The sequence below is a fragment of the Trachypithecus francoisi genome, unplaced genomic scaffold, assembly GCF_009764315.1.
Source record: "Trachypithecus francoisi isolate TF-2019V2 unplaced genomic scaffold, Tfra_2.0 Lachesis_group3, whole genome shotgun sequence".
Classification (NCBI taxonomy): domain Eukaryota; kingdom Metazoa; phylum Chordata; class Mammalia; order Primates; family Cercopithecidae; genus Trachypithecus; species Trachypithecus francoisi.
Window position 1 is genome coordinate 106385481 of NW_022681468.1, and position 23326 is coordinate 106408806.

Consider the following 23326-nt stretch of genomic DNA (forward strand, 5'->3'; position numbering starts at 1 on the left):
TGAGAAATAAATTTCCAAAAAGGAAGGAAATGGAGCAATGGGTAGTTGAGTACTAAAGAAGGAGCAAAGATTGGTAGTCAAGCTGATGGAAAAGTCTATGTGTATGTGTTTATTGTTTTTCATTTTGAAGTTAGGGCAATCTTAAACAAATTAAAAAGATAGGGTTTTGCACAAGTCAGTTAATATCTGTAGACCTTCCAACTGTACAAGGAAGGCATTAGGCTAAATGCTGCTGGAACCTTCTCCCATCTCTGATCACCTACAATCCTGTAAGGGAAGGAGTCTACAGAAAGAAAAGGGTTTGAGACACTTGAGAGAGTGTGTAGTTGTCACAGAAGGAAGGTCACAGAGTCCTCTGTCTAGAATGATGGGTCCTACCAGGATCTTTTGTTTTCAAAACACAGTTAGATGACAGTCAATAATCCTTATGTATGTCCTCTTTTGGTTAATAGGATTGCAGCCCGTCCAGTTCCCCAAACTAGAAGCCTGGAGTCTTTCTTGGCTCCTTCTCATTCTTCCCTGATGTGTAATTAGCCACTGAGTTGTGCCAACTATATTTACTAAAATCTTCCTTGGTTCCAGCTCCTCCTCTCCATCCAAACTACCATCCTTGTATAGGTCCTGAAGTCAATTCCCAGGACACCTACAACAGCTTTCTAATTTGCTTCTGAATTGCTTCCCTCAAATCCACCCCTACACAACACAGCCACCAGAGTAGTCTATCTAGGTAGGGTGCAAGTCTAATTCCTTTTTTTTTTTTTTTTTTGAGACAGAGTCTCACTCTGTCACCAGGTTGGAGTGCAGTGGCACGATCTCGGCTCACTGCAACCTCTGCCTTCTGAGTTCAAGCGATTCTCCTGCCTCAGCCTCCCGAGTAGCTGCGATTACAGGCATGTGGCACCACACCAGGCTAATGTTTTGTATTTTTAGTAGAGATGGGGTTTCCCCATGTTAGCCAGGATGGTCTCGATCTCCTGAGCTCATGATCCACCCGCCTCGGCCCCAGAAAGTGCTGGGATTACAGGCGTGAGCCACCGCGCCTGGCCAAGTCTAATTCTGCCTTTGCAATGTTCAGAATATCCAAATGTCTCCCCATCACTCAAAGATTTATGTGGGTTCATATGCCCAACGGGACATGGCAGGGTATTACTTTTCCTGCTCCCCAGCCTTATGTCTGGCCACCTCCTTTTTTTGCCTTGAGTGGGATGCTCCAGCCACACTGACTTACGGGCTGTTTCTTGCCCACAGCAAGCTGTCTCTTGCCTCCTTCTCTTTAATCACACTCCCCTCTTAGTTGGGAATAGCCTCCACCTGTTAAGTCTTTTTCTGTAACTTTCTTTTTAATCATAGAAAATTGCAAACCTATTTAAAAGAGGAGAAAACAGTGTAATGAACCCCTGTGTCATGTTCATAACCCAGTATCAACAATTATCAACCCAGGGCCACTCTTGTTTCATTGAAACCATCACCACTGCCACTACCCTCTGATCATTTTTGAAGCAAATACAGACAGCACATCATTTCATTCATAATTATGTATCTCTAAAAGAAGTTTTTAAAAAAATTAACCAAAATACCATCAGATACTGTAGGAGTGGGGCTCTATCACCAACATTTTCTTTTTCTTTCGGCTGCCAGATTTTTTTTTTTAAATCATGTAAGAGATATACAACATAAAACTTACCATTTTAACCATTTTGAAGTGTACAGTTCAGTAGTGTTAAGCGCATTCACATTGTTGTGCACCCATCACCACCTCCCATCTCTCGAATTTTCTCATCATCCCCAACATAAGCTCTGCTCACCTTCAGCAATAACTCCCTACTCTCTCCCACTAGACTCTGGTAACCTCTATTCTACTTTCTGTCTCTCTTTCATTCGACAGCATTTTTTTTCCCCCCGAGACGGGGTCTCGCTCTGTCGCCCAGGCTGGAGTGCAGTGGCGCGATCTCGGCTCACTGCAAGCTCCGCCTCCCGGGTTCACGCCATTCTCCTGCCTCAGCCTCCCGAGTAGCTGGGACTACAGGCGCCTGCCCCCACGCCCATTCATTCGCCAGCATTTTAAACAAACACCCCAGGTAACTTTGGCAGGGGAGTGGGCATATCTAAGTTTGGGAACCACTGGATCAGATAGTCTCTAAAGTCCCTTTAAAGTTCAGAAAATATTGTTTACTTTATTGAATTAGAAAAGGGGGATATCTGCCGGGCGCAGTTGCTCACGCCTGTAATCCCAGCACTTTGGGAAGCCGAGGTGGGTTTATCACCCAAACTCGGGAGTTTGAGACCAGCCTGGCCAACATGGTAAAACCCCGTCTCTACTAAAAATACAAAAAATTAGCCGGGTGTGGTGGCACACACCTTGTAGTCCCAGCTACTCAGGAGGCTAAGGCAGGAAAGTTGCCTGAACTCTGGAGGCAGAGGTTACAGTGAGCTGAGACCCTGCCACTACTCTCCAGCCTGGGTGACATAGCGAGACTCCGCCTTAAAAAAAAAAAAAGAAAAAAACAGAAAAGGGGGATATCATAGAAGCTATAGTGAGGTTCAGGGCCTATATTCATTCCAAGCCTGCCTTTTCTGTCAGCCCCACCTGAGTTTGCTAGCGGTTTCTTCCTCTTCGTATTCACAGAGCAAAGCTAAAAGGCACTTTACTCCTGAAGGACACCACCCTTTCCTCCCCCTTGTTGAAGACTGAGCAGACAGCACCTGTTCCCTGGCCTGAGCAGCTGCCTCTTCCCACCTTCCGCAATCTCTCTCTCTGTGGTCTCTCTGCAATTTTCCTGCATAATTCACACTGCCTGGCAGTTTCTGGCCTGGTCCTGGCCATCTGGTGTGAAGTTTATAGTTTCCTGCCACCACTTCTGACTCTATTCATTCCCTCGATTTCCAAACAAAACCGCAGCATATCTCAGCTTCCAGTGCATCCTTTTATTACCACTGTCTTTTGTGGTTTGGGGATGCTTGCTTGTTGACAATGAAGGGGAGGGTGAACGCAGCTGTATTTTACATCCCTCCAGTAGAGCCTGCCAAGCTGGCCTGGAGGAGATAAATATTTCTGCCTCTGTGGTTTACCATGGCTCGAGCTCTGAATTTACATAGGGAGCGGATGTTCAAAGGGCTTTTTTGCTTTTTCTTAAATTAGGAAAATAAAAATTATAGCATATAAATCTAAGCCAAGGGAACTGCAGTACTGACTTTCTTAGCTTTCAGCTGTGGAATGTGTTGACAGTTGATATGGTTCATTGGTTCATGGTTGTCTTAAAAGTTCCTCCCTGGAGCCTCTTCGTTTGTTTCAGCAGACTTGTTGCCCTCACTGTCGTTTTTCATATACAAAAACTAAGGAAATAGGATGGACTTAGCCCGCCTTGTATGTTTCCTTCACTGCTGTCTTAACTTCTCCATTTGTGGAGATTGTATTTCCTAAAGTCAAATTAGGTGACATTTCAGGAATCTGTTTTTCTAACAACAACAGTGATAACAACAACTAATATTGAGAAGTGCTTTGTGCCAGACCTTGTTCTGAGTGTTCTACGTGGATTAAGTTGTTTAATGCTCACAACAACTCTATGAGGAGGTGCTTTTCTTGTCTTCATTTTGGGCTGAGGAAACAGAGGCATAGAAATGTAAAGGAATTGTTTTGGAGATATTAAGTGGTGGACAGTGATTCTATGGCACATAAGACTAGAAAGAGCTGCAGTTTCATGTCAGATGTCCTGAATTCAAGTCTCACCCATCCTTGGGTTTATCTAATGGAGTAGACAGAGAAGTGAGTGACTGCTTGATGGTATTGTAAGGTTGCAATGCATTATAATTACATTGTGGTATTATTTGGGATCAGGGATGGTTTCCAGAAATAGATGATAGATGAACTGAGATCCTAGAGTGTCCTACGGCGTCAGAAGAGTAGCATGTCAGGTATTTGGAATAGAGGCTTGTGTGCAGGCTCACTGGCCCACGTAGACCACGCAGGTTACTGAGGTGGTCTGATGGGGTTGAGGGGCCGGGGGATGGGCGGGGGAGCAGTAATGGCAGCAAGGATGCAGCTTGAGGAGACAGCAAGTCTTTAGGGTCTTCCATGGTTCACTAAGGAGCTTAGACTTTATCAGCAGGCTATGGGAGCCATTTAAGGATTTTAACTAGAGAAGTGACATAATCTCAATTACATTTTTGAAAGATCCCTCTGGTGATCTGCAGTTTGTTTCCAGTTATTCACAATGATAAATAAAACTGCAGCGAATTTCAAATTGCACATCTCTAATTGTCTCATTGGACGTAATTTCTGGCATGGAATTTCTGGGCCAGGGATAGGCATTTAATTTCTATTGTCAAATTTCCTTTTAGAGAGAAATCAGTGCTGGCTTCTCTCGCCAGCAGCAGTACTCCAGCTTGCGTTTTTCCCCATGCATTCATCAAAATCAGGAGATTATCTTTTTTTAAATGTTATTTTGTAGTATTTTTTATGGTTCATGTTTTGCACTTAACTTTGATCCATGGGAAATTTACTTTCACATGTAATATGTAATCTCAATCTACATTTTTTCCAAATAATTAACCAGTTGCCCTAGCACTATCTGTTGAGTAAACTACCCACTTTGGTTTTAAAATGACATCATTGTACACATAATACTCCAGTGCCAGTACCATATTATTTGAATTACTGTGTCTTTTAAATACTTTTTTTCTATTAAACTGTGCAAGCACTCTGTAATTGTTATTCGTTTTTAAAATGTTATTGATTGTTCTCAGCTAACCTTACATAAAACTTTAGAGTTGTATTGTCTGTTTGCAACTTCCCCCACAAAAAAACTGCTTCAGCAGTTTGGCTCAGAACTGCATTTTTTTCTGAATTAATTAGGGGAGAATAAACATCTTTGTAATTTTGAGTCTTCCCATTCAGGGGTATGTGGTCTCTCCATTTATTCAGGTCTTTAGGCTTAGAATCTCCTGAGTATTTTATAACTCAGTTTTCCTCATCTGTAAAATCAGGAAAATAATGATATTTATTCATAAGGTCATGGCGAGAATTATATTAAATAATACATGTAATGTGCTTAGCATAGTGCCTAGCAGCTAACAGTAAGTGTGGCTGAATTCTGGGAAAACTGGTAATTTTAGTATATATATCTGTATATTTATATAGTGCAACATACACACACACACGTGCACACACACACACACACACACACTCAGAGTTATGGGCTACTTTATTGAACTGTTTTGGTTTTTTCCAAAATTTTTCTGTTAATTTTAGTACTTTTCATAGCTGTGTCATTTTCAAATATGATGATTTTGTCTATTATGTTTATTCTTTCCTAATATTTACACCTGCTTTTTTGCTCTTCCACTATTATTTTCATTTGTATTTTTCTTATCTCATTTTGTTTATTCTTTTACTTTTTACATGTCTGAAGTCATTTTGTGTTATTTGTTTTGTCTATAGGTTTTAAAATTACCAGCTGGGTGCAGTGGCAGGCCTCTGTAGTTCCAGCTACTAGGGAGGCTGAGGTGAGAGGCTCACTTGATTGAGCCCCAGAGTTCAAGGCTGCATTGAGCCGTGATCACACCACTGTATTCCAGCCTGGGTGACACAGCAAGACCCTGTCTCTGGAAAAAAAAAAAAAAGAGAGAGAGAGAGAGTCTGTTTTTAAAAGGAAAGTTTAATCCATTTAAATGGAGTTTTATTACTGATAGTTCCGGTCTCCACTTTAAATATTTCCTTGTTTCTGATGTTTTCCTACATGATCTGTATGAACTTGATTTGTTTTCTATATTAGCAGGAGATTTATCTACTATAATTTCATTTTTTAACAAACTCAAACCTATATAACTTTTATCATAAATATTGAGAATGGTGCCATTTCTGCTGATTTCTCCAGATTTAAAATGAGTAAATTGGCATTTGTTGTTGTTGTTGTTTGTTTTTTGTTTTGAGATGGAGTCTCACTGTGTCACCCAGGCTGGAGTGCACTGGTGTGATCTCAGTTCACTGCAACTCCACCTCCCAGGTTCAAGCAGTTCTCCTGCCTCAGCCTCCCTAGTAGCTAGAACTGCAGGCCTGCACCACCACACCTGGCTAATTTTTTTTTTTTGATTTTTAGTAGAGACAGGATTTCACCATGTTGGCCAGGCTGGTCTCCAACTCCTGACCTCAAGTGATCTACCCACCTTGACCTCCCAAAGTGCTGGGATTACAGGTGTGAGCCACCATGCCCTGCCAGATTTCATTCTTTTTAATGGCTGAATAGTATTCTATTGTGTATATAGGCTGTAAAGTGGGCATAATAATATTTCCCGATAGGGTTGTTGTTATAAGAAAATGATACAATTTGTTTGAAGCACTGAAGACAGTGTCTCACATGAATAATAATGCAATGAATGTCTGATGTTACTATTTTTATTTTATTGTACTTATTGAGCTTTCAACTCAGACATCATTACATTTAATCCTCACCCAATCCCATTAGGTAGGTACTATTATTGTTCTTATTTTACAGAAAATTATTACCTTTGTATTTGAATAACAGTTTTACTGGACTCCTATTCATACGACTCCTATTCTCTCTCTCTCTCAAAACTCTTACTGTATTTTTTCCTGATTTTGAATGTTGTGTGCATCTGAGGTACCCCTGTCTTTTTGTTCCTATAGGAGACTTACTTTTTGCGTCTAGACACCTAGACAATTCTTTCTTTATGCTCAAAGCTTTGTGAGCCAGGTATACTCATTTTCCATAGCTGCCAAGACCACAAACTTAGTGGTGTAAAACAACACAAATGTATTATCCCACAGTTCAGTGGGTCAGAAGCCCAGTAGATTCAGCTGGTGTCTCTGTTCCAGTTCCCAGTAGGCCAGGATCAAGGTGTCTGTCAGCCTGAAGTCTTCTTTGGCAGGAGTCCACTTCCAGGCTTATTTGAATAATTGGCAGAATTCAGTTCCATGCATTTGTAGAGCTGAGATCTTCATTTCCTTGCTGGCTGTGGGCTGGGAGATTGTTCTCAATTTCTAAAGGCCACCTGCATTCCTTGGCTCATGGTCTCATCCATCTTTGAGCCAGCAACAGTGGGTGAGTTCCTCTTACACTTCAAATCCCTCTCGCTTATTAGTCTACTTACATTTCTGACTCCAGCCAGAGTGATGTCCTTGCTTTTAAGGATGTCTGTGATTCTGTTAAGCTCACCAAAGTAATCTGGGATTATCATCCCATCTCGAGGTCACACCTGTAAATTCCCTTTGGCTGTGTATGGTAATGTATTCACACATTCTAGGGATTAGGGCATGGGAGTACTTGCAGGGGTGAGGAGCCATTATTCTGCCTACAATTCTAGGTTTTTATGTTCATTGTTTTAATTACTTTTTCCTGGAAGAGAGTGTACCTTTTCAGGATGTATTTCAGTCACTTTTTTCATGTTTTATTTCTGAGCACCTTTTCTGTTTCATGTGTTGGAATCTCTACGTGAAGAATCCAGTTATCTTCAATATTGGATTACCTAGGTTCTCTTTAACTTAGTCCCTTAAAATTGTGCTTCAGAAAATCAATTTTATAGCGATGTAGTTTACATACAATAAACTGTGTCTATTTAAAGTGCACCAGCAATGAGTGGTTTTTTTTCTTTCTTTTTTTTGAGGTGGAGTCTCACTCTGTTGCCCAGGCTGGAGTACAGTGGTGTGATCTCAGCTCACTGCAACCTCTGCCTTCTGGGTTCAAGTGATTCTCCTGCCTCAGCCTCCCGAGTTGCTGGGATTACAGGCATGCACCACCAGGCCCGGCTAATGTTTTGTATTTTTAGTAGAGACGGGGGTCTCACCATGTTGGCCAGCCTGGTCTCGAACTCCTGACCTCAGGTTATCTACCTGCCTCAGCCTCCCAAAGTGCTGGGATTATAGGCGTGAGCCACCACACCTGGCTAATGCGTTTTGACAGATGTATATACCCCTCAAACCCCAGTCCCACTTAAGATCCAGAACATTTCCATCCCTACAAAAGTTTTTTTTGCAGCTTCTCTTTCTCTCAATGCTGCATTCACTTCCAAGTCTGGCCTCTGTGTCATTAATTTGATCTTCAGCCATGTTTGTTCTGTTTTTTCCTAGTTCTGAATTACTTGTTAGACTTGTGACAATAGTGTTATTATGTTTCACAGTTGATTTCCTCAGCTCTGCCATTTTCCATTTTACTCTGTTGTTTTATCATCTCATCTCGAAGCTCTCACATCAGTGAAATGTTATTCTTTTTCAGTTCTTCCATGTGCAAAGACATAGGTAACACAACCTGTTCCTCTGGTTGTGTTTTGCCCAGACATGGCTCTTTGAATGTATTCCTTTCTTCCTTTAAAAAAAAAAAATTGGTGAGACAAGATTCAGAATTGTGTGGTATAATATCTTTAATTTAAATAAAAAATAATACATAGAAGGAAATCATGCTGGATCATGTGTAAGTATTTTTTAGTTGCCATGGGTTTTTTTTTTAACCTTTAAGTCACTTCTTGTTACTTTGGATGGAACTAACATTTACTTTTTAAGGGTACTTTTTAAAAGATCATTGAAAACCAGCTTGAAATGTACAGAAAACCTAGGAGGACATTGAGTATAACCATTATTTGTCCTGCTGGGAGTTGAGGTGAACATTTTTGTTTGTTTTTTTGAGATGGAGTCTCACTCTGTTGCCCAGGCTGCAGTACAGTGGCACAATCTTGGCTCGCTACAACCTCCACCTCCTGGGTTCAGGCGATTCTCCTGCCTCAGCCTCCCAAGTAGCTGGGATTACAGACATGCACCACCATGATTAATTTTTGTTTTGCTTTTTTTTTTAAGTGGAGACTGAGTTTCACCATGTTGGCCAGGCTAGTCTCGAACTCCTGACCTCAGGTGATTCACCTGCCGCAGCATTCCAAAGTGCTGAGATTACAGGTGTGAGCCACCCTGCGTGGCCAAAGTGAACCTTCTTACCTCATCTCTTCTGGAGATTCTCAATCACCAAGATATAGAAGTCCAATCTGAATGAAAATATCTACTTCCCATTAAAACAAAATCCCAATTTTTAAGTTTTTATTACCAAGGAGAAAAGAGAGAAAAAAATGACCATAAGGTAGAATATGCACATGCTTAGAAACTTTAAACCTTTTAAAGATATAAACTAAAAACCTCCCTCTTTAAACACTCTAGTTCCTGACACTTTCAATTGCTTCCAGAAGAGAGAAATTATACATAAACCAGGACACATACAAACATGCTACATATGGGATAGTTCATATACTATGATCTCTTTTTTCTAAAATCAAAAAATAGTATATAGATATATATAGATAGTGTATGTTATAGACTGTAGCATATATGTATAATGTATTTATTTCATGTAACAATCTTCAAGAGAAGACTGTTCTTTATCAATTCATACCTAAATCCACATCCTTTTAAATGACCACATATTATTACACTGTATGGATTCCTCATCTTTAACCAGTCTTCTTTCTGATTCTACCATAAAAGTAGCAAAGAAAGAAAAGAAACATCAAATATTAACTCCAGCATTGCCCCATCCTGGGAAGCTGAGCAAGCCCTCACATGGAATCTGAGAATTAGAGAGAAGGGTTCCACACTAACAATTTTCAACACAGTGAACAACATGTTTTGTGTTGATTGATATTTCTTTGCAGGACACGTAGATAGCAATGGCATTTCATTCTGCTGATTGGGGGTGTGCTTTTTTGGACAACTATATTCAAGTCTTGCCTGGGGAAAAAAGGTTGGATGACTCTGTGAGAACCTTACAACCCTGTCTTTCTGAGGTTAGAAACATTAAGCTTTGGAACTGCGTCTTAAACAAACATCTTAGCAGTGTTTTCTCAAGTCATTTAGTAGAACGTAATCCCATGGATAGGGGTCTGTATTCACTTAAGTTTATGAAATGATGCACATAATATTTCTCTCTTTTTTTTTTTTTTTTTTTTTTTTTGAGGCGGAGTCTCGCTCTGTCGCCCGGACTGGAGTGCAGTGGCCAGATCTCAGCTCACTGCAAGCTCCGCCTCCCGGGTTTCCGCCATTCTCCTGCCTCAGCCTCCCGAGTAGCTGGGACTACAGGCGCCCGCCACCTCGCCCGGCTAGTTTTTGTATTTTTAGTAGAGACGGGGTTTCACCGTATTAGCCAGGATGGTCTCGATCTCCCGACCTTGTGATCCGCCCGTCTCGGCCTCCCAAAGTGCTGGGATTACAGAATATTTCTCTCTTAAGCATTTGTATTATGCATTTGTATTTCATAGTCTTTGGAAAAGTTTTGTGGTGAATAAATCTGTTGAACATTATTGAGCCCAAAGTTTTCAAAACTTATTCTATTACTGAACCCTTTCTCCTCTATCACTTATTAATATCTCAGGATACAAAGTGTTTCTTCAGAGTATCTTAAATATATCTGTCCCTACGGAATCTGGTTTTCAAATTCTGTGCAGGGGTCCAGTAAAGGACCAGATAGTAAATATTTTAGGCATTGTAGGCCAAATGGTTTCTATTGCAAATATTCAGTTCTTTTAGGTAGCACAAAAGCCATAGACAATAGGTGGAAAAATGAGTGTGGTTATATTCCAGTAAAACTTTAGTTATGCACAGTAAAATTTAATTTTATGTAATTTTCACATGTTACAAAAGATCTTTTTTTCTCCCAGCAGTTTAAAAATGTAAAAATGATTCTCAGCTGGTGGGCTGTACCGAAGATAGGTGGGCCGCATTTGACCTGCTAGTCATAGTTTGATGACCTTTGATTTAGTATATAATAAATCAGAATAAGAATTAAATCCTTTGTTCAGCAAGATTGTGCAATATTTCTTTTGTTTTAAAGAAGATCCGGAAGCTTTGTGCACTTGTATATTAAACATAAAAGAATATTAAGGCTTCATCTACTCTGTAAAAAGTGTTTAAGATAACCTAAAATTTAGCTGCTAAACTTGAGACAGTTTAATACTACTATGCCCATTACAGAGGATAAGCTCAATACTAATTTACTGAGTAAATATTGGTGAAAATCTCCATATTATAAAGGAAATTAGATTAGAAATGATCTCTATATGATGGTTTATTTATTACTAAATCTTAAAGAAAACCTTTGTAATTTTCCCAAAGGCCGTAGCACAGATTCGAATTATAAAATGGATGTAAAAGTAGAATATATATTTAGTGAATTACTCTTTCTGTTGCTAGTAAGAATTGAAAGTTTGTTAACTGCATTATTGACCAGCAACAAAAGTATAGAATTCCAAATGTGTGGAATTCCCCCAAGTGAAGCTGATTATTTTTGCCTTCACTGAATGTGTCACTCCTCCTTTTCTGGCCTATATTTAATGACCCTCAGTGTCCTTTTCTGGTGGCTCCCTGGTTTTCCCTAGGTTCATTCCAGAACCCTGGTCAGCCTGTAGTACCACGTGTGGGCCAGGTGTTCAGGTCCGCGAGGTGAAGTGCCGTGTGCTCCTCACATTCACGCAGACTGAGACTGAGCTGCCTGAGGAAGAGTGTGAAGGCCCCAAGCTGCCCACAGAACGGCCCTGTCTCCTGGAAGCATGTGATGAGAGCCTGGCCTCCCGAGAGCTGGACATCCCTCTCCCTGAGGACAGTGAGATGACTTATGACTGGGAGTATGCTGGGTTCACCCCTTGCACAGCAACATGTTTGGGAGGTATTTGAACCTTTGCTTAAGGGACAGTTATGTTGTGTGTTGCTAGTGGTTTGAGAAATTACTCAAACAGGTAAGCCAAATATGCAAATTAGCAAAAGTCTAAAGGAGATGAAGTCATTCAAATAACTGAAAATGATACTTTTTCTTCTTTTTCTTTCCTTTTCTTTTTTTTTTTTTTTTGGTAGTGATTATTTTAGAAAGGTAAAGGAGAGTGGTCCTATATCCTAACCAAAAAAAGTATGTTTCTTTGCCTAAGAATCTGCATAACTGAGATGGAGTGGGAATCTCTGGTTCATATGAAATAAATAGGAAAATGCAGAATGGATAGGTTAAGGCAATCTTGTTCATAAATCAGTCTTATAGATTGAGGTGGCCTGGAATTGCATTATCTGATGCAACTCTAGATCAGAGTCTGTCCTCAGAAAATATTTGGGTTCATATCCGCACATTGGACCAGCACCTACGGGAACAAACTAATCACCATGATTTATGTTTGCGTACATCAGGGTGACATACACAGCCAGGAAACCCTGTTAGGATTAAAAAGTGGTTGTACAGTCAGGTGACCCCAAAGGGGTGAGAAGTTGGCCCTCTGATGATTTATGCAATTTAGGATCCAAAAGGGAGTGAAGGAGCGGTCAGTAGGAGTCCAGATGGCCACTCTTGAGGGCTCTGTTGAAAGTAAAAAGATAGAAATAACAAATAAGAAAACTATATCTTTTACTCACATGAAGGAGACTGGGTCTGACCAGGAATCCAGAGCTCCGGTCACCCCATTCTTTGACCCCTGACTGTGCCTTGCAGCCAGCTGTTATGTAAAGAACTTGGTGCCTGAATGTGCTCTGCTCTCGGTCCAGCCAATGGTGGGAAAACCACAAGGAGCTACTGTCTTAGAGCTCTTGGCTCAAGATCATGCTTTACTCCTCCCAACAGTCTTGAGCCCATTACTTGAAACTCCCTGTCAAGTTGTGGAGCTCATGGCCCATTCATTGTGCCTGAACCCCTCACTCCTGAGCCTGAATTCTCAATCCTTGTCATTCAGTCTCTATGACTTGGTTGTGTCTGTCTTTCTCTTTCCTGTCTAATTCAACTTCTATACCTGCCTATCCTTGCCACTTTTTGTATAACCTTGCTAGCCTGGCAGTAAACCCAGCTGAAGTGGCATGTGCCTTACCCCCAGGCTGCCCCTAAACTACTGCCTTGCAGACATAGTTGCACATGTGGACTTCAGGTGTCTTAGCTGCCTCTGGATTCTTTCTCCCTCTTACTTGCTTCTGTCTGGTTGCTAAAAGTCCATGCCATCTAGCTAGGAATTTAGTCTCTCTGGTTTACTTGAACCTTAAATATCTGCTGTATCTCTTCCCTCCACAGCACATTGTCTGGGTTGCCCCCGACACTGCCTTGTGTCTGTTCTTGCCCAAGCCAAACTCCTGCTCGCTCTTGAGTTCAGAACCCTGGACACATTTGTTTGTTTGTTGTTGTTTTTGTTTTTTATGTCTTGGAAACCTCAACTCTAACATGCCCTTGGCAATTTGGGAACTGGTGCTTTCTCTTGATGGGTGGGGAAACCCTCTAGAGATAGCCACTGAGATGCAAAGATGGTCCCCTATTCAATCACAATAATACATGCCTGGAACTTTCTACTGTATGACTACAAAATGCCAGCTGTCTCCATTGCTTCTGGGCCACCACATTGCTGCAGTCTTACTAGAGACTTGGAGCTGTGTCTTTCATTAGGAGAGCAGAAACAAGTCCAGCTGTTGCTTGCACACCCCAACATCTACCTTGTAATCTCAAGCTTTTAAGTGCTGTTGGTAGAATCCTTGTTTTTGTCTTCTCCTGACTGGCAAGATCCCCTCAAGTTGGGAAAGCATAGCATGCTGGGTACGTGGAACTCAGCAGACCAATCAGAGTTGCCCAAAGAGAGATGACCAGGTAAATTCTAATTCAGCTGAGAGAGATTGCTGTTAGACCTCATTTTTGGAGCCTTTTACTAAAATACTAGAATCTACCTTGTGTTCCCAGTACCCACTGAGATGGCCTTCGATTCCACCTCCAGGATGGCTGAACTCATGGGATAAATTTCTCTCTCTCTTTTTTTTTTTCAGTAACAGCTTTATTGAGATATAATGCACACACCATATAATTTATGCATTTAAAGTATACAATGTAGTGGTTTCTAGTTACAAAGCTGTGCAGCCATTAACATAATCAATTTCAGAACACTTTCCCAAAGAACACTATATCCTTAAGCAGTCATACCCCATTTTCCCTCAAACTCTAACCCGTGGAAACCACTACTCTCTATTATGGACATCGCATATAATGGAATTATATAATATGTGGCCCTCTGTGACTGCCATCTTTCACTTAGCATAGTATTTTCGAGGTTCATCTATGTTGTAGCATGTGTCAGTACTTTATTCCTTTTTATGACCAAGTAGTATTCCATTAATACAATATTTTACCCATTCATTGATTGATAGAAATTTGAGTTGTTTGCATGTTTGTGGTATTGAGAATCGTGCTGCTGTGAACGTTCGTGTATATGATTTTACATGGACATGTGTTTTTATTTATTTTGGTTATATACCTTGGAGTAGATAGAATTACCTTTGAATCCATTTAAAATATGTTAAGTTTTTTGACACTTGACTAATTGAGTTTGATTATCCTTAGTGGCACTGTGCACCTTTTGCCCTGCTATGAGAAGAGAAACTGCCTTGCATCTGTCAGAAATGCAATTCAGTATTCAGATGGATGATGTTAAGGTGCCCATTTGCTTTATGATATACTCTTGTGTATCTGGAGCACATTTTACAAATTTTAAAAGTGCTCAAGTTGGTAGCCTTTTACTACCCAGGTAAGCAGCAGTTTAGTCTTATAAGGGTATATTTTATTGTTTAATCCTGGAATAATATTATTGAAATGAACCTTGGATACCTACTAACCCAGATTTTATAGTTGAGATTATATATTTTAAGCTGAGACTCAGAGTCCATCATAAAGCCAACAATAGAAAATGAATAACTTGATTCTCTTTCGTTAGAGAAGGTTGACTGAATTATAAGTACATGTAATAAGCTTCCTAGCTTTACAAAAAGTAATATTTTTAATTTCTTGAGTTCAAGATTAAAGTTCCTTATAATAAATAACTAAATCCTATAAAACTGAAGAGCTAAGGCATAAAACCAAAATCCTTTATAAAGGCCGGGATGGAAATTGTGGGTGAGGTGACTCAGGCCTGTAATCCCAGAACTTTGGGAGGCTGAGACAGGAGGATCTCTTGAGGCCCAGGAGTTTGAGATCAATCTGGGCAACATAGCAAGACCCAGTCTTTAGGAAAAAAAATGAAATAAAATAAAATAAAGGCTGGGAATTGGGTACCTGCTCTGTGTTAGACTCCATGATTCTTCACCAAGTTCTGCACTAAATCTTCAGGGATGTAAAATAAATAGAATATATTATTTGCCTTGATGGAGCACAGCTTTTGGTTATTTTGGTTTTACTGTCCTAACCACACTGCTTATAGTCAGTGGTACTTGCCTCTGTGATCTATTTCAATGTGGTTAGGTAAGTTCAGCTTCCATAAGTCCAATTATGTGTGAGTTATGAATGTGGGCTTTTAGCCTTCACCCAGGATAGCAGAGAGGGTAAGTCTACAATGACTGACAACCACAATCAAATGAAATTTACACAGGCATGTATTTATTTCTTCAACATTCTTATTTTTGGTAGAAAAGTAATATACAAATTACAAGTTTCTGAAAAGATAAATTTTGGTCACATTCTGATATTCTGTATCCTTATATTTTCTAACCTATCTTCACATCATACAGGAAATAAGAATAAATCCATTTGTTGTAATTACTGATGCTTAAGATCCTTGCAGAAGTCTCTTTTCACATTGGGGTAGCAGCAGAGAATTCTTTCTTAATTCCTAAAAGCATGAAGAATCCAGACACCAATCTCCAGCTTCCAAAGTGTGTGTATGTATTTATGTATATGTATGTATGCATGTACTCATGCAGCAGTATCTGTGTGTGTACATACATCACATGCATGCACACACATACACATGTACATCTTGGAAGATGTGCCTACCTTTTTAGTACCCTCTGGTAAGGTTTTATAATTTATTACATCATAAACATTCCTTACTGAAGTTCTTCTTTTATATTTTATATTGTTTGTTGTTTTTAGGACCTCATTTTTTTACCTTTATGTTTTTCAACAACACAGGCTAGGAGTATATATGTGGACATTTGAGACCTGACCCCAGTATGAACCCCAGCTCTGCAACTCTCTTTGTGCTGTCTGTTTAAATTTGTAGAGGTGTGGTTTATTTTGCTGTAATGATAGGAGTCATACCTACCTCATTAGGCTTAATGAAATAATTAAATGTGAATATTAAATAAGGTGATGTTCAAAGAGTGTTTAATAAGTGTGTGGTACATTGTATATAATAAATGTTAGTGGGACAACTATTTTACAATATAATAATAAAGCATTCCTCTTATATTGGAATGCTTTGATTATTTCTCTTTTTAAAAATCTGACTAAATTGCTGAACACTTTAATACTTCTAATCATTTTTCAGCCTATTTTTATGAGTTTTCTAAGTAAATGATCATCTGCTATTAATGATGATTTTATCTTTTCCTTTCCAGTGGTTATTTAAGTTTCACATTTTATTGGCTTGTCTAGAATTCCAGGAACAATTGTAAATAATGTGGATAATGCCAACCTTGTCTAGGTCCTGTCAGTAGCAGAGATCTCTTTATTGTTTCATTTAAAAACAATGTTCTACAAATATTTATTGTATGTTTCTATGTGCCAGGCACTGGCCTAGGTGATAGTGACTCAGTAGTTCCTAGCTTTGGAACTGAACTCTAACAGAGAAAGTGCATTCATCACATAATCATACTCACATGTATATGGAATTACCACTGGTTACAGCAATTGCAAAAGAAGTATATGGTGCTATGAAAAGGGGCATTTGACCTAATTACACTTGAATTTAAATCTAAAAGATGAGGCATTAGCTAAACAAAAGGGGGTTAGGAGGGGGTGGCACACGGATAATTTCCAGCAGAAGGAGCGTATGCAAAGGCCAGCAGAAGGGTGCATGGTACATTCCAGGAATGGAAGAAGCCAGGCACAGTTGGAGTACTGAGAATGAGACAGGGTTTAATGTGGCATGCTGCTAGACAGGAAGGCAGAGGCCAGACAATTACGGCCTTACAGGCTATGTTGCTTTGAGTCTATCCCAACATCAATGGGAAGTCATTCAAATAATTAAAGTGGGAGTTATGTGACCAACTTTTTATTTATTTCAAAAAGGTTAGTCCAGCTGTATTGTAGAGAATGGATTAGAAAGAATAAGGATGTTGTGAGAGCGATCACATAGGAAGGTATTGCCTATGCCAGGCAAGAGCTCAGACCGGAATGGTGACCATGGTAGAGATGGAGTATGGTGGATGACTTTGAGAGACATGTAGGAAATAAAAGGATCTGTCACTGGAGTGCGTAAGCAGGAGTGTGATGGCAAGTCTGAGTCCTAAGACTATTTTCTGAGATGGTGAGTGCTAAATGTTGGTGAGGGAACCCATGAGTTCATTTGTGGACATAACACTTTTAAGATGCCTCTTGACTTCCAAGTGGAGATGCTAAGTGGTCAGTTGGATGTGTGAGTCTGAAGTGAAGAGGAGTGGTCTGAACTGGAATGGTACATTTATGCATCATCTGTGTATCCAAGGATTGAAGCCAGGGGCATGGACAAGAATTTTCAGAATACTATGAGGAGTGCAGAGGGTCTAGGACTAAGTCTTGAGGAAATTCAACATTCAGTGGCTGGGTGAAGGACACTAAGCCGCAAAGGTCTGTGAGAAGAGATCAGTGAGATATGATGAAAACAGAAGTCTGTGGTGTGGTGGAAACCAGTCAGCTGTGTTGCATGCCATGCAGAGGCGGAGAGGAGAGGGTTCAGCATTGGCACTGGGTTCAGCAATGTGAAGCCACTGGGGACTTAAGGAAAGGTCATTTCAGTGGAGGAGCGGAGATGGAAACCAGATTTGAAAGGGTTGAGGAAAGAATGGTAAGTGACAGAGTGGAGATGAATAGAGGAGTTTTGTTTTGCAGCAAAAATTGGCCGTGTTAAAGAAGACAGAGAGGAGGAGATGACTAAGATCTCCTTGTGGGTTGAGGCAGATCTGTGTGGGTGTGGGTGAAGGGTGGTGTTATTTAATGTTGGAGACCCTTGGGTACATTTAAAAAGCAACAAGAAAGCTCTAGAATGAAAGTGAAAGACAAAGTAATAAATAGGTTTTCTAAGAAGATGGAAAGGGATGAAACTCCAAGCACAGTTGTGGAGATCAGTCTTAATTCATTGGAAGGGCAGCTTCTAATTGTAATAAGCAGGGAAAAGGCTAGTGAGGATATGAGAGTAGGTGGGTTTGTATGCTTATAAAAGGAAGTTCCCATCTGGTCATTTCTGTGCTTTTGTGCATATGAATATTTGCTGAAAGTGATTGGTAGGTGAATGACAGATGTTTGAGGTAATGATGTAATTTTATTATACTGCTGATTATAATATGCTATTATTTAATTTAGGACATATATAAAAATATATATGAATGATACTGATGCATGTAAATGTACTCTATTTTGCATAGTGGAGTACAAGAATTCCTTTCTACAAATGGTAAAATGGGAATGAAGATTGCATTGGCCCACTATGGGCTCATTTGAGCGTACTCCCAATAGAGATGTGTTCCCGATATGGTACATTAGCAACTGCCGTTTTGTTTTCTCCAAATCCCTTCAAATCATGACAGGCCTCAAGCTGTAGTTTCTTCCAGGTCCTCTTGACATAATTGGTCACTTCCACTCAGGCTCCAGTGGTTTATGATGCCCTTCCTAAGGCCAAATGGCTTTCAACAATCCTTAATCTTTACCAGCTGGTTCCTAAAAAGAACGCACCTATTTGAAGTGCTACAAAACTTGCATTTTAACACCAAACAGGATACCTTTGGATCCATAACATATTATGCTTCACCCTTTTTCATTACCTGGTACTTTACAGTAGTACCCCTCTAGTCAAACTAGCTAATCAGCAGAAAGAGAAAAAAATTAACTCTTCTTTCCAATATGATCCTAGGCCTGTGTGTATGTGTGTATTTTGGAAACAAAGAACATCATTATATATAATATAGCATTATACAAGCCCACACTGTATGAAGCAGACCTCTTTTTTCCTCGTATAGGTTTAGGTATCAGGTTTTAGTAGTTTTGTGAGATGAACTGGCATTTTATATATCTTCAAATAATTTTAAATAGTTTATATTATAGAAATCATCTGTTTAAAATATTTGAAAGTGCTCATTCCTACAACTGTCTAAATCCTGTCCTATTTTTGGGATTGAGGGAAAGCATCATGGCTCCATCTTTAACATTATTTTTAAGTTTTCCCCCACTTATTGTTATATTCAATCCAAGTTCTTATAATAATTTTAAAATAAATTACATAATTTAGATTCCCTTGGGACAAAAACCATCCATTTCATGAGGATACTGGAATTTATTTTCTAGAGTTGTTCATCGAGTCTGAAGTGGCTGTAAGTCTCCCTGTTCTTCCTTTTCCTGCCACAAATAATGTGCAATCTATTTACTCTTTGGCCTAGAACTTTATAAAAATTCTAATATGTGGAGTTGGTGAGTTTGATTGTTTATTATGCACTTATGTTGGACTATATTATAGTCAGAGAATGTTACCTGCATAATTTATGACTTTCGAAACTTACTGCAGTTTTCTAGACTAATAGAGGATCTGTTTTTGTTAATGTTCCACGGATGCTTCAAGAAAGCATATTGTATCTATTTCTAGGGCCCAAGACTACTTGATTTTTAAAGCAACATAATTTTCTTACACAAATTAATTTTTCCTTATTTATTTTACAACTTGGCGTATTAAATACTGAGTAGCACGTAAAAGGCTCTGACTATGGATTTTAAAAATCTCTCCTGGTATTCTTACACTGTGTGTCTGTGTGTGTGTTATGTTATTTGACATGTTGAAGTAGTCAAGACTGTTATTTGCAAATGGCAGAAACCCAACCAAGCAAAAAGAACATGTCAGCTTATTTATTGGCTCTGCTTCTTTTCTTGGAGTCTGTGTTTTTACGCTTTAAATATTAATTTATTTCTTGATGAAGGCTAAAAATATGTATATATTTTGAGACAGAATCTTTCTCTGTTGCTCAGGCTGGACTGCAGTGGTACAGTCATAGCTTGCCCCAGTCCCAGCCTCCTGGGCTGAAGTGATCCTCTCACCCCAGACCCCGAGTAGCTGGGACTATAGGCGTACCCACCACACCCAGCTAATTTTTGTATTTTTTGTAGAGATGGGGATCTCACTGTGTTGCCACAAGCTACGTATATTTTTCTTTTTCTAAAAAAAGACTCTTTCATGATAACACTGCAAAAGTCAAATGTGAAGTAAGGGATGTTGCCTTATGCTACAAAAGGATTTTATTTGAAAAATGATGCCGATGTTTCAGCACTTGATGTATTATATTCTAAATTCATAGTTGTAATTATTACCTAAATTTTGTTACAAGATGAGGTAAACTTATTTTTATAATTTTTCCTTTTTTAACTTTGATTTTTGAAAGTAAATGCTTAATCAAATATTTTAAGGTGAGAAATGTCAAAGTAACATTGTAGGACCAATGTATGGGATGGGAGATATTTCGTGGCCATTTTTGGAAAATATACTCTACTTCAATAAGTATCCTAAATCAGCTATTAAACTTATAAATTCTTTTCCCTAAACTTACTTTAAGACAGAAAAGTTTGTCATGAGTGTTGTACAATTCCATCCAGAATGGGTTATAATGGGGCTTTAAGGCCCACTTATTCAGAAAATGTTCCAAAATAGTCTCTGGAATAAAAATTTCTGAAGAATTTCTGTTATAAATTAAAATATATTTGAAAGTTAACTGTGTTTTTCTCAGGTTTTAAAAAAATGAAACATACTAGGAAATGAACATTTAAACCTCTACAAGTTAGCTAAGTTTTGATATTTGCAAATAAAACCTAGAGTTATTAAGTTGTAGCAATGCCTTCTTATATCTCAGGTTAGCCAATGTTTATTTTAAAAGTTCATAGAAGATAAATGCAGATTTAATACAGCATCCTGCCATGGCAGGGAACATAAAATTACAACTGAAGACAGCAGGAGAAAATTTATTAGAAAGAACTGAACATCACAAATATGTATCTTTGGCCAATACTACATCCTGTAAAATGGTTGAATTGAAACATGGCATTTGGAAAAAGAACCACAACCTTGTAACATAATGGAATGTACATTCTTGCATGAAAATGAATGCATTTGCATATTTCAAATAGCATAGTCAGTTGCTATTACAGTTTGTATGTGACTTTTTAATCAAAAGTTTGATTTACATCTTGTTCCATCTGATTTCCCAATAATTTTTTTTTGTCTCAGCAGACAAAGAATACTGGTTGAGAACATAGGCTTTGGGGTCAGACAGACCTGTCTGGCCTCAAAGGGAAAATATGCCTGTGAAAGTTCACATTTTCACAAGCAGCAGTCTTGTACTTTTTGGCTGTATTGCATTTTAGAATCCCTAGAGTATGTACAGAAGAAAGATCACTGAATTAGGAGGCAGGGAATTTAATTTTTAGGCTTGAATCTACCACATTTTTGCTGTCTTAGTTTCTCTCTAGACCTCAGTTTCCTTATTATTAAATTAATAAAATGGAGGTAATAATGCCATTCTTTTGACCTCACCGATTATTGTGAAAGCACCTTGTACACTTTGCAAATAGGAGGTGTTGTTATTGTTTTTCCTAGCAGTAGAAATGTTACAAATTACAGTCATAGTGAACAGGAACTCAAATCATAATTAAAATTTTGAGGAGTTATGTATCTGCCAGATTTAGCACATTTGCAGTGATATAGAGAAAATGTTATTCTTTAGCAGCTGATTCAAAAATTCCTCTTGGGGAAACTATTGTGACTGTTTGGAAGAGACACCTTGATGGCTTATTTGGGGGAACTCCTAGCTTTGAGTACGTTTGGAATACAGATAAGTCCAAGGGTGGGTGGGGAGTCGGGATGCTCTTGAATGTTTCAAGGTGAGTAGAGGGAGTAAAGGGACTGAATTTAAAAGGCGAATGAAGGAATATCGTAGACTGGGAGACTTTGGATAATGCAAAGTTGTTTGCTCCCACGTGTGCTCTGAAATAGATCCTGCAGCCCTATGATAGTCAAAAGGGCAGTGTTCTAAGAATGAGAAGACCTAAGACTCTATTTTGTTTTTTCCACAATAAATGATTCTATGTCATTTGCATTTTTTCCTCTTTCCAATCTGCAGGCCATCAAGAAGCCATAGCAGTGTGCTTACACATCCAGACCCAGCAGACAGTCAATGACAGCTTGTGTGATATGGTCCACCGTCCTCCAGCCATGAGCCAGGCCTGTAACACAGAGCCCTGTCCCCCCAGGTATGTGCTGTCTTGTGCTCCTGGTATATACCATGTCCGGGTGGTAATACACTCCCCTGAAGAGAAACCCACCTAAGTGCAGACTTGTGGGTTCACCGAAGGTAGATGTGCTAAGCCTGCTTCAGAGCTCTCTTCTCTGCTCAAATTATGCTCCAGCCAGATTCTTGCCTAGGTGCTCAGATGCAGCCATGTTTAACAGGAATGATCTTGAGATTGACTTTTGTTTGCATCGAACACTAATGAACATAAACTGGCCTGCTACCTGCAAAACCATGAGATCAGTGGATTTGTTCTGTTTCTTCTCCCTGTTTCCTCCAGGGCACTTCTTCCCTTAACATCCCATCAGAAAGCACAGGATTTGCATTAGAGTTAACATTGGTACATAGTAGGTGCTTAATCCGTATTTGTTGAGTGACTGTGTAATCTCCTATTTCATAGCACTCACACTGATGTGTTATTACCTTTCCCACTGACTTGCCTTGGATCTCAGGTTGTGGGGTGTAATGTTATAAATCCCAATGAGTAGGGGAGGGTGACCTTCTTGATCTCTTTGACTGATAGGTTTACCTTAAAAGTTAATCTGCTTTCTTGCTTAAGTCCTGATAAGATCCTGAGGAATTTTATCAGAAGAGAAGTAGGTTGTTCTCATGTTCCTGTGTCCCCGGTGCTGCTGGCTACAGAGGATGATAACTGAACATCATTGGTTTCTCACACAAGACCTAGCCCCCAGTCTTTTCCTTCATCTCTTCTTTACCTTTATTATCTTATGACCCCTCTTCTGTGAGAAGAATTAGTTGCCAAAAATGCTGAGCCCATTCCTAGTCACCACCTGCCTCTCCTACCTCTTAGTCATCATGTTGCCCTGCTAATGAAATCCTTTCATTTGCTAAAGCAAGTTCTGCTATGTTTAGAACTCTCAGCGATTGAGGGAGGTTATTGTATCCTCCTGCCATATTAGTCTAAGGATAAGTATATTTTATGTTTATTCAGAAAATAAGTTGTGCTTCTGGAATTCTCTTGACCCTTCTGATTTTGATTCCATGCAATCTGTTGGCAATGATGTTTCTCCTGCCTTGATGGCATAAGGATGGTGAAGGTGGGGATCAATACGTTAGGCCCCCCGAGAAATCAGGCCCTCCACA

The 23326-nt window shown here is 39.4% G+C and overlaps 1 protein-coding gene across 6 annotated transcripts in view; it reads left to right on the forward strand.

Moving 5' to 3' along the window:
• ADAMTSL3 (ADAMTS like 3) overlaps nt 1-23326 on the forward strand; it is a 417185-nt gene that overhangs the window by 273949 nt on the left and 119910 nt on the right. For all 6 annotated transcript variants that reach the window (XM_033189191.1, XM_033189189.1, XM_033189190.1 and 3 more), the window contains 2 exons: nt 11365-11651; nt 22055-22184. In XM_033189191.1, the coding sequence (XP_033045082.1) occupies nt 11365-11651; nt 22055-22184 (417 nt within the window). The remainder of the gene's footprint in view (nt 1-11364; nt 11652-22054; nt 22185-23326) is intronic.